Raw genomic sequence first — 11,095 nt, 5'->3', positions numbered from 1 at the left:
CTCTGGAGCCATCCCAAACCCGCCTGGACGCCGTCCTGTGCCACTGCTGGAGGTGCCCCTGCTCTGGCGGGGGGTGGGATGAGGGAGCTCCAGAGGGCCCTTCCAACCCTGACCAGTCTGTGACTCTGTGATTTAAAAGCGACACCCTCCTGGTACCCGAGACCCCCCACCACCTCCCATCCCCAGAAAAATACTCACCAGCACCTCGAAGAGGAGTGACAGTAACTTGCTGTTGGCCATGAAGGTGCTGTCCAGGACGCCCAGGTTGAACCAGCTCCCCAAGCACCGGAAGATTTTGATGAGCATCTTCTCATCGTTGCCTGCTTTCTCCACGCACGTCATCTACGGCAGGAGAAGGAAGAACTGCTCAGGACCCCCACTCCCAACATGCAATTTCGCAAGTGAAATAATAAATTAACTTTTGGAAGAGGCACACACAGAGCTTTCAGCGACCGAGCAGCCTTGTACCTAGCTGGACCAGAAGACACCTGAGGACCTCCCCACCAGCAGAGAGGACTTCTGGATCTCCCTAGGGTGACCGTGTCCCCACGCTGGGTTTTGTGTTCAGGAACACGACAGCTCTGCAAACATCCTCTCAAGAACACGTGGAGTTTGAGCACCCTCTCAAAGTCCCCGTGAAGCAGGCTCAAGCGTGCCTGAGCTTCCAACGAGCCCAAGGCTGCCTCCAACATCCCCGTCCCCCCAAGTAAAGCAGCGCCGGACTTGGAGAGATGTCAGGGGCAGAGCCAAAAACCTCTCGGGCGACTTCAGCGGCCGTTCCAGAAGTGAGAAAAGCAGTTTGAGGGTTTTCATCCATCCCCAGCCCATCGGTTTTTCTGCAGGATCCCGTCTCAGACCGGCGGAGCGCAGCCACGAACGAGTTTCCTACGTGATAAACCCCTAAACTCACTCAAATCTCAATTTTAATATTCCTCACCACAAAAGAACCGCACGTCGAAGAGAGGCTCGGTCCTGCGGGTCAGACCCTACCCCCAAAGCCATCCCGAGGAGAGCCCGAACACACCATCGCGGTGTCATTCCAGCGATGGCCAACGCTTGTGCCGCGCAACAGCACCTAAGGGCACCCAACCCTCACCAAAACCCGAGCCCGAGGGAAGCCCTGACCTCGCCAGGCTGAGGGAAAGGACAAAGCGATGGTGTCCTGGTTCCGGCAGGGATGGGGTTAATCTCCCCCGGAGCCGGCAGGGGGCGGGTATTCCATACCACCCGGGCTATAAGAAGAACTAGCCGGGCGAGGAGAGGAGTCGCCACTTGGGGGTGGGCTGCGGCAATGCTGTAATCGCGTTTTCATCTTTCCTTTTGCTGTTCTGTTAAATCGCACTCTTTTAACCCACGAGTTTTGCCCCGACGATTTCTTTTTCCACGGCTGTGGGAGCTGTGCGAGCGGCTGCGTGGTTCTTTGTTGCTGGCTGAGGCCAAACCACGACAGATGGACAGGCAGGACCTGGAGAAGGATCCCAGACTACCTTCTCCCCGAAGAGAGCCGAGACTGGGCAAGCAATCCTACGAAGGAGAGCTTCCAGAGATCCTCGCTCCTCGCTCGACACATCAATCCCAAAGGCGGAATGTCCTCCTTCACCACACTCCCTCTTCCATATTTTTTTTTTTTCTTCAAACCCCATTTTGCAACTCAAGAAAGTGAATTCAGCTTTCAAATCCTACGCAAATAATAATAATAATAATAAAAAAAAGTAATTTAATTTCGCTCTTCAGGCAGGTGGATAAAACGCCCCGTGTTGGGATTTACCAGGAAAGCTCCAGGCAGATGCAGAGAAAGTCTGAGCGGAGAGACAGGCCCGCGGCCCTCGGCGATCCCCATCTGCGGTACGGCCGCGAGCAGCCGGAGCGCGGTGACGTTGCCCGTCTCACCAATGTGACAGCCGACCTTCTCCGAGACCTCCTAGGAAGAGCGCCGAGGGCTGGAGAGGGCTCGGAAGGACGGCACGGCGCGGGGATTCGAGGGAAGGTGATGAGAGGTTCAGAAGTGAGGGAGGACATGTTCAAAGACGATGAAACTCGGTGGTGGGAACGGCATGGACCTCTGCTGGGATCTACACAGCTCAAGGAGGTGGGAAGAGAGTCTTCCAAGCCAAATCTTAGCGGAGGACACCGCTCAACTCTGTGTCCTCAACATCCTTGATCATCACGATCCCCCTTCCATCGGAGTTGGAGTAACTCTGGGGAACGATGTCTCCTTCCCAGGCCTCCACGGGGAAAACCAAAGCAGGACGTTGCCCAGACGGGAAACGTCTACCAGAAGCATCAGCCGCGCTCGTTATCGCTACTCCAGATCCTCTCCGTGGCTTTCCCAACCACGGACCCACACAAAGCAGCGCGGAACCCCAACGGGGACCTTCTGCAAAGGTTTCAGGCCAGGTGCAAACTTAAACCGAGCCCTCCTTTTACCTCTACACCGCCCTTTCCCCCCAAATGAAACCAAGATAAAACTGCTGGGGGCCGAGTTTGCGTTGGGTCCCACCAGAGAAGGGGACCGGGAGAGGGAAGGGACACGGAGGAGGGACTGCAGGAGAGGCGGAAGGGGATGAACGCCACGGCAGGTCACGGGAGCGTGTTGGAAGACGAAGCGAAGCTTCTCTGGGCAGAGAACGAAACCCCAGGACGGGACGGGGGGGATCCCCCTTCTCTCCGGCTCCCCAGAACAAACCCAGAGCTCCACCACCGGTTTCTGGGATGCGCAAAGACGCTGCGTGATAGAGCAAGAGAAGACGAGAAGTTATCAGCTGAGGAGCAGAGAACACGGTCGCAGGTAAAACTAAAGCCCTACAGTTCTGCTCATGGATGAGGAGGAAATCTAAATGACAGCCAAAGAGCAAAGGGAGAGGGCGATTCTGTAATTGGGAGAAACGGCATAAAAACACGGGTCATGCGTCCAGCTCTGGAGTCCCCAACACAGGAGAGACGTGGACCTGGTGGAGCGGGGCCAGAGGAGGCCCCGGAGATGCTGGGAGGGCTGGAGCCCCTCTGCTGGGAGGACAGGCTGGGAGAGGTGGGGGGGTTCAGCCTGGAGAAGAGAAGGCCAAAAAGGGGAGAGCTCAGAGCCCCTTCCAGTGCCTAAAGGGGCTCCAGGAGAGCTGGGGGGGACTCTGGGTCAGGGAGGGGAGTCGTGGGACGAGGGGGAACGGTGTGACACTGACAGAGAGGGGATGGAGATGAGATCTGAGGAGGAAATTCTCTCCTGAGCGGGTGGTGATCCCCTGGGACAGGTTGCCCCGAGAAGCTGTGGCTGCCCCATCCCTGGAGGTGTTCAAGGCCAGGTTGGACGGGGCTTGGAGCAACCTGGGCTGGGGGGAGGTGTCCCTGCCCAGGGCAGGGGGTTGGAGTTGATGATCTTCAAGGTCCCTTCCAACCTAAACCATTCCATGATTCTATGATTTCACGTGGATAACATATGAAGGCTCTTAAAGGCGAAGGTTCCTCCTGTCCTCAACAGCCGCAATTCCACCGCCAAGGGAAGAGCGACGGGCTGGGGGAGACGGGGAGACCCCCCGACCCCAGTGTGGAGGGCAGCCGGGCGCGGAAAGACGGGGCTGCAGAGCATGTAGACGACCTCTGACGAGGCACCGCAATTAAACGCGGCAAAACCTCGACTCCCTCTGGAGCACGGCGACGTTAACCGGCTGCTTGGTGGAGTTACAGACAAGACGCGCCGCCGAGGCCACATCACCTTTCCATCTTTAGATACACAGCACGACACGGAAAAGGTCAACGGGACGCTGTGGAGGCTACGGCTCAGGTGCCATTTGGATCCCGAGTCCGGGATCAGGTTGGCCACTCGTTTACTGAGCTCAAACGAGACTAGAGGAGCACGAGAAGCGTCTCTGGAAAGGAAGGAGCGCTTCTTCTCAGTCCCTGAAGCAATTCACCTCAACACGTACGCTCCGCTCCCCAAACCTGCCCTCTTTTGGGGCCCACAAGAGTCTCGTTCTTGGAGAGCACGGCTGATCCCCGGACGAGGAAGCTTTGAAGAACCGGGAGATTCAGCCACAGTCTCTCCATCTGTTTGGCCAATACTAAGCGTGACCTGCAGGGAAATGCACGACCTCGGCTTACCACATAACGGTCCGAAATTCTGACGTTTGAAAGGGGCGTGAGAAGAGAGAAATCACCATTCGAAGTATCTGAATGCCCTTTTTCTGAGAGATAGAGAGAGAGAGACAGGTGGGTCTAGAGAAGGTCTGGAGAAGGTCTAGAGAAGATCTGGAGAAGGTCTGGAGAAGGTCGGCCATAATGGGCTGAAGTCATTTCTTGCTTAATCCTCAAATAACCCAAAACTACCACCACCCATGCAGGAATCCCAGTCCCAACCAACAACCGAACGGATGGTCCAGGAGCTTAAAGACCTTTTCCTGAGCTTAGAGCACACGGTGGCAGGAGACACACCGCACCCCGCACCACCAATGAAAACAACGCCGTCCTCACACGGAGAGTCCGGCTGAGAGGATGGGAAAGTTATTAAATTTCCATAACGAGCTCCATTTTCAACCCAGCGCTGAGAGCAGGAACCTGACTGTGATTTTGATCTGCTCGGAACCGAAATACGTAATAAAATCAGCTTGTTCCACACGGAGCAGCTTTTTGAGCGCATCCAACCCGGAATAATCCGGATCAGTGACGTGGAGGGGGATAAGAAGCTGCATGAATGTCGTTAGCGGTCAACCAGGGCTTGGTGGCCGCTCGGTCTCCTTACCAGCAGAGAGATGACGGTGCTGGAATAGTACGCCAGATCTTCTATGATTTCGGTCCGGCGGTTGGCTCCGATGCGCAAGGATCGGCTGTGCACCTCCTCGGGCAGCACCGTGAGGATTTCCAGCAGGAAGGGCAGCGACGTAACGTCGTTGCTGTACCTGAAACAACGGGGAGGAAGGACAACGCGTGAAGGCAGGTGAGAGCCAAGCGCGCGCGTGGAAGACCTCAATACTGTCAGGCAGAGGACGGAGGGGCACTTCGAAGACATGCAAGGGCAGAGCGCTGCCGAGAGGAGTCTCCGTTAGTGGATTAAATCAAAATTTTCAACAGAAAAATGGCAAAAGCTTTCCCAGCCCATGAAGACATCATGACTAAACCTCATGAGGTTCAACCAGGCCAAGTGCAAGGTCCTGCATGTGGGTTGGGGCGATCCCATGCACAGGCTGGGTGGAGAATGGATGGAGAGCAGCCCTGAGGAGAAGGATTGGGGGTGTTGGGTGATGAGAAGGTCACTTTTCATTTTAGTCTTCTGTTTTCATGAATCAAGGCATTGCAAAAAAAACCCCAAAACTTACCTTTCTTGTTGAGATACTTGAAACTCTATTTCTACAAAATGGTGATTGAAGAAAAAAGGCTGGGATTCTGATGCTGGGAGGGCTGGAGCCCCTCTGCTGGGAGGACAGGCTGGGAGAGTTGGGGGGGTTCAGCCTGGAGAAGAGAAGGCCAAAAGGGGGAGAGCTCAGAGCCCCTTCCAGTGCCTAAAGGGGCTCCAGGAGAGCTGGGGGGGACTCTGGGTCAGGGAGGGGAGCCATGGGACGAGGGGGAATGGTTTGACACTGACAGAGGGGAGATGGAGATGAGATCTGAGGAGGAAACTCCTTATTGTGCGGGTGGTGATCCCCTGGGGCAGGTTGCCCCGAGAAGCTGTGGCTGCCCCATCCCTGGAGGTGTTCAAGGCCAGGTTGGACGGGGCTTGGAGCAACCTGGGCTGGTGGGAGGTGGCCCTGCCCATGGCAGGGGGGTTGGAGTTGATGATCTTCAAGGTCCCTTCCAACCCAAACCATTCTGTGATTCTCAGTGCCATTGCCCAGAGAAATCAAGTTCCCTTCCGCCGCAGAACCACCCCGGGAGCACCGGGCAGGGTGATGTCCCTGCAGACAGTCTCGGCGTGTGACACCCGGGCGCGGGGACACCCAACGGCGTCAGGGAACGGCTCGACCCCCCTTTTTCAGCGCCGCACTACGACCAACGCCGGGAGGGGACGAGGGATCATCACTTAAGAAAACCGGGGAGGTGGGAAATCGCTGAGCCGCCGCCACGGCCCCTCCGTCACCCCGAGCCACAGACAGCCCCACCTCTCCCCACCATCATCCGAAACGCTTTAAATTATTAATCCAGAGAGGAAAAACTCCCCTCTCGTGGGGCCGGTTGCTGCCGGGTGCCTTTTTGACCCGCGCAGGTCCACCCGCTCGACGTTTACTCAAGGAACAACTGAAGGAGTTTAAGGATACGAACAATGACTTACTTTTCAACCAGTGTTTGTACGCAGCCTTTCCAAGAAGCCATCTGCAGGGCGAGGTCTGCTATTGCTAAAGCCGGCTGCAAGGGGAAGAGGAGAAAAAAAAAAACAAAAACCCCACAAAAACAACCAACCAACCAAAAAAAAAACCCAACCCAAACCAAACGCCGCTAAGCGCGGTGACCGAGGAAATCCACCCAAATCCACAGGAGAAAAGGCGCTGCGAGAGTCAGACTGCCACCGCTGGCAGGTAACCCCCAAGCCTGCAGAGGGACGATATTAATTAACAATATCCCCGTGGTTAATTACAGAACGCCCACCGTCCCCCCCCCCCGGGCTATTTTGGGGCACCCTTGTCTCAGTCCGTGTAGCATCGGGCACCTCTGTGCCGCAGAAACGTCCGGATAAGGGGAACACCGTACGGAGAACGAAGGGATTTCTGAGAACACGTCAACGCCTCGGGAGAAATTCCTCCCCCAGGTCACCCGGGGAGTTTTGGGGCAAATCAGTGTTTTTTCTCTCCATTTCAGAGCAGAGGGAAAACCCTCGGAGCAGCCGTTTCTCCTCTCAGCCTCTCCAAACAGCAATCAAGAGGATAAAGTAATCAATTTAACTTAAATAACGAAGGAGGGCAAACAATCCTGTACCGGGCGGTATGACCGGGCTGGCTGCAGGTATCGACCTTCTCTCTTCTCCGTGCTGGAGGAAAAGCCACCAAGGGAAACCAATTCCCAGAAAAAAAGTCGGGAGGTGACAAAAAACGGAGCCAGCCACCATCGGGGTGACCTGCAGCATCTATTCTTGTCCCCCCGCGGCTGGTGAATGGCTCTTAACGGGGCTGGGACACACCCACCAGTACGCTCTCAACCGCAGGTCAGGAGCGAAGGGTCCAGGTTTTCCAGCCCGGAGCAGCCTCGGAGAGCCCCGCGCTCACCGGCGTTTTATGGAGCAGCTCCTTCCACCCCCTTCGGCTCAAGCGCCTACCTGGGTGACGATGACCGGCGAGAGGTCTTTCAAGTTCTGGATGTGGGAGAGCAAAGAGTCCCGTAACGAAGCGTGGGAGTCCGTGGGGAGTTCGTAGAAGGAAGTCTGTATCTTCATCTTCATGGTCTGCGCCGCGAAGTAGCAGGACTCCACATCCTGACGGATCTGCAGCAACTGGTCGGAGATTTCCCAGGCGTGGACCTGGAAGGAAAGCGTGGCAACGTCGGCGAGCGGGAAGGGGAGGTACCAGCAGGCTTAAGAGAAAGCCCGAATTCCCCCAGATGAAAACGCATCCTCTCCCCCGAAACGCCCCCGTAAGTTGTCCCCAGGAGAGCTCACGCCGCGTCGCCGTCACGGCTCAGACCGCACGGGCTGGCTAACGAAGGTGTCGGCGCCGTGACACCCACCCGATGGGCCAAACGAGGAGATCGGCTTCCAGCGCAGACCTGACGTCGGCGGAGATGCTCATGGGCCTCACCTACCGCAAATTCCCCCTGGGGAGAGCGGATCCGACGCCCGTCCTCGCAGTAAAGAGCAACAAAAGAGGCTTTTTCGGGCTAAAGTGGATAATGTCTGTGCCTATTACACAGCGATAAACCCGGAGAGAGCCCGACAGGGGACAAACGGAAAGAGGAGGATCGGATAAAGGTCTCCCCGGAGCAAAATAACGATATGTAATCGCGAGATGGAAGCCGCCGGGGCCGTCTGAGAGCGCACATCGGGACCGGTGACTCCGCAGCAGACCATGGACATGCCGAAGAGCTCGGAGGAGAGCCCGCAACGGCGGCAACGATCGTCCGCCCGGCCCCAGAGAGGTGACGAGCGGCCGCCTGGCTGGGAGGAGAGGAGAAGCTACGAGGAAAGCGCTGGTTGAGCCAAGAGGAGCGGTGGGCACCGCCGGGCAGAGCCCGTGCCACCCTCGCCTGGCCGAGATGCCACGGGGCGGGGGGACAAGTCCTTTCCACCCCCAGCATCGTCGCGACCTGCTGAAGCACCCGGCGTCCGGTGGGAAAACGAAGGCAGTCGGGGAAGGAAAGCTTGGCTGGGCCACCAAGAGTCACCGCCGGGCCACAGAGAGTCACCACCGGAGCACGTCTTGGGAAGAAACCCTTGGATTTGGGGTCTGCTGTTAAGGAACGAGATCTTCAAAGATGATCAATAAAAAGCTCTTCCTTTCCTGAAACACCCACGACACATTTTAGTTTTGGTAAGATCATTTGTTCTTTCTTTAAAATGATTAAATGATTTGATTTTTTTTTTTTTTCCAATCTGAATTTCTGTGCGTACTTAAAACTTGAACTCATCGATCCACAGCGTTTAGAATTAAGCAATTACGGACACGACGGCAGAAAGGGGGACTCGGCAGCAGGAGGCGGGTACGGAGATCCTACCAAAAAGGACGCCAAAATAAAAACCACCTCAAAGCCAGAGAGCCCCGGCACCGCTCTACAACCGCCTGGAAGTCGCTGAGTCAACAAAGACGGCAAAATTATTAACGGTTTGGTGATCGCTAATGACTGGCGGTACTAAAAGAAGCTATTCGCACGCCCCGAATTTACCGCAGCATATTCAGAAATTCTACGAAGAGCTGAAATAATTCGGCTCGCGCGCCCTCAGCTCCAACAAGGATTACCTGGACCGCCGATCAATATTTAGCGGGGAAAAAACCCCTCCACCCTGAAGTAGTATTTAGCAAGAAGAGATGTATACGGCAGCAGAAGAGGGAAGGAAGACCTTAAAGAAACGTCAGGTTGGGCAAATAAATGAATTCTTAGTCTCCGGCTGCAGCTATCAAATATGGACTCTCTCTCTCACTGCACAGAACACACCTCCAACTTCAGATTAACGTTATTTGGGGAGTTTTTTTTCTGGGCACGTGACAACAAAGTATTTCCAAGCTGTCAGAAGAGGATGATTTTTAGATTCTAGCGTTGACCACCAGATCGCTAAAAAAAAAGCACAAGCGCTCGCGGGAAGGAAGACAACGCACCGTCACCACCAGATTGCACAAGGAGGATCTTCAAACCCCCCCCAAGTCTTGTGGATTTGGGAGTTTTAAGTAAAAACTGACTTTCTACTGAGAACGTGTGGGTACTACGGGGCAGACACGGCTCTTCCGCAGGCGTACAATTCAGCCCGAGTTGGAAGTTTCGAAAATAAAGACTCCTTTCTCCTTTTCACCTACGAGCAGACTCAACTTCAGTCGGGTTCCCGGAGAGATTCGCGACGATGAACCGGCCCAGCCTGGGTGACAACGTCCCCAACCCTCACCATGCAGAGGTGACACCCCGAGGACCTTATCAACTAAACCGATCTTCACTTTCCAACCCAAAGATCATCTCCACAACACGCTCTGTCTTGAGGCACACGGCTTTCGGAGGCAGATCAAAACCAAAGCTGCACGCCGAATCATAGAATGGTTTAAATTGGAAAGGACCTTGAAGATCATCGAGTTCCAACCCCCTGCCATGGGCAGGGACATCTCCCACCAGCCCAGGTTGCCCAAGGCCACCTCCAGCCTGGCCTTGAACACCTCCAGGGACGGGGCCTCAACAACCTCTCTGGGCAACCGAAGCGCAGGACGGCGGCGGTTTGACATTTAACGCCGGGATGAAACACGAGCTGGGTATGCGCACGGCTCTAACAACGAGAGACGTAAACACGGCCAGCCGGGGGACCTTCCTCACGCAAAGAAAAAGCCCTCCCCACGCAAAAAAAAAAAGGCACTATTTCTTTCAGTTTCAACAAAGAGCAGGAGAAGGCATTCATTTAGAGACGACTCGTAGCGTGAGAACACCAGATTAAAATTGAAAACATTCACAAAAACATCAAAGGTATTTTTTTTCCTCATGCGACCGTTCACTTTCTGCAGTTCCATCACTTTTTCCGTGAGGGAAGAGGACGGATGCGCAGCGACGCCGTGCTGGTGGCACCCAGAGGGCAGAGATCGCCAGCTGGAGGACAGGAGACCGGTACAGAAGCATGAGGATTCACAAAACCCAGACTGGTGGGGGTGGGAAGGGCCCTCTGGAGATCATCCAGTGCCACCCCCCGCCAGAGCAGGGGCACCTCCAGCAGTGGCACAGGACGGCGTCCAGGCGGGTTTGGGATGGCTCCAGAGGGGGAGACTCCCCCCCCTCTCTGGGCAGCCTCTGCCACTGCTCTGCCGCCCTCACAGCAGAGAAGGCCCTCCTCAGGTGGAGATGGAACTGCCCATGGTCACCTTTGTGCCCGTTCCCTCTCATCCTGTCACTGGGCACCACTGGAAACAGACCGTTCCCATCTTCCGGCACCTCCCTTGAAGGATTGATCAGCGTTGATGAGATCCCCCTCAGTCTTCTCTTCTCCAGACTGAACAGCCCCAAGTCCTTCGGCCTTTCCTCATCAGAGAGATGCTCCAGTCCCCTCAGGATCTCCATAGCCCTTTGCTGGACCCTCTCCAGCAGTTCCCTGTTCTTCTCGACCCAGGGAGCCCCGAACTGGACACAGTGCTCCAGATGTGGCCTCCCCAGGGCAGAGCAGAGGGGGAGGATGCACTCCCACACTCTTCTTGATGCCCCCCAGGATGCCATCGGCCTTCTTGGCCACCTGGGCACATTGCTGGCTTATGGGCATCCTGTCGGCCACCAGGACTCCCAGGTCCCTTTCCACAGAGCTGCTCTCCAGGAGGTCACCCCCAACCTGTACTGGTGCATGGGGTTATTCCTCCCCAGATGCAGTACCCCACACTTGCCCTTGTGGAACTTCATGAGGTTCCTCTCCACCCAACTCTTCGGCCTGTCCAGGTCACGCTGAACGGTGGCACAGCCTTCCGGCGTGTCAGCCACTCCATGCCCAAACCATCCACACGTACGTGAAGCCTCC

The 11,095-nt window shown here is 55.8% G+C and overlaps 1 protein-coding gene across 1 annotated transcript in view; it reads right to left on the bottom strand.

Annotated features, from left to right (window-relative positions):
• TNPO3 (transportin 3) overlaps nucleotides 1–7,984 on the bottom strand; it is a 33,543-nt gene extending 25,559 nt beyond the window's left edge. Inside the window, exons 1-6 of the mRNA XM_009883038.1 lie at nucleotides 7,949–7,984; nucleotides 7,714–7,788; nucleotides 7,232–7,432; nucleotides 6,254–6,327; nucleotides 4,730–4,886; nucleotides 199–342 (exon numbers count right to left, since the gene is read on the bottom strand). Of these exons, the coding sequence (XP_009881340.1) occupies nucleotides 199–342; nucleotides 4,730–4,886; nucleotides 6,254–6,327; nucleotides 7,232–7,432; nucleotides 7,714–7,788; nucleotides 7,949–7,984 (687 nt within the window). The remainder of the gene's footprint in view (nucleotides 1–198; nucleotides 343–4,729; nucleotides 4,887–6,253; nucleotides 6,328–7,231; nucleotides 7,433–7,713; nucleotides 7,789–7,948) is intronic.
• Nucleotides 7,985–11,095: the final 3,111 nt, after the last annotated feature.

Source organism: Charadrius vociferus, unplaced genomic scaffold, assembly GCF_000708025.1.
Source record: "Charadrius vociferus isolate BGI_N301 unplaced genomic scaffold, ASM70802v2 scaffold32, whole genome shotgun sequence".
In the NCBI taxonomy this organism is placed as follows: Eukaryota; Metazoa; Chordata; class Aves; order Charadriiformes; family Charadriidae; genus Charadrius; species Charadrius vociferus.
Note: the sequence above shows the minus strand (reverse complement) of the source record. Positions and strands in the feature narration are given on the sequence as shown.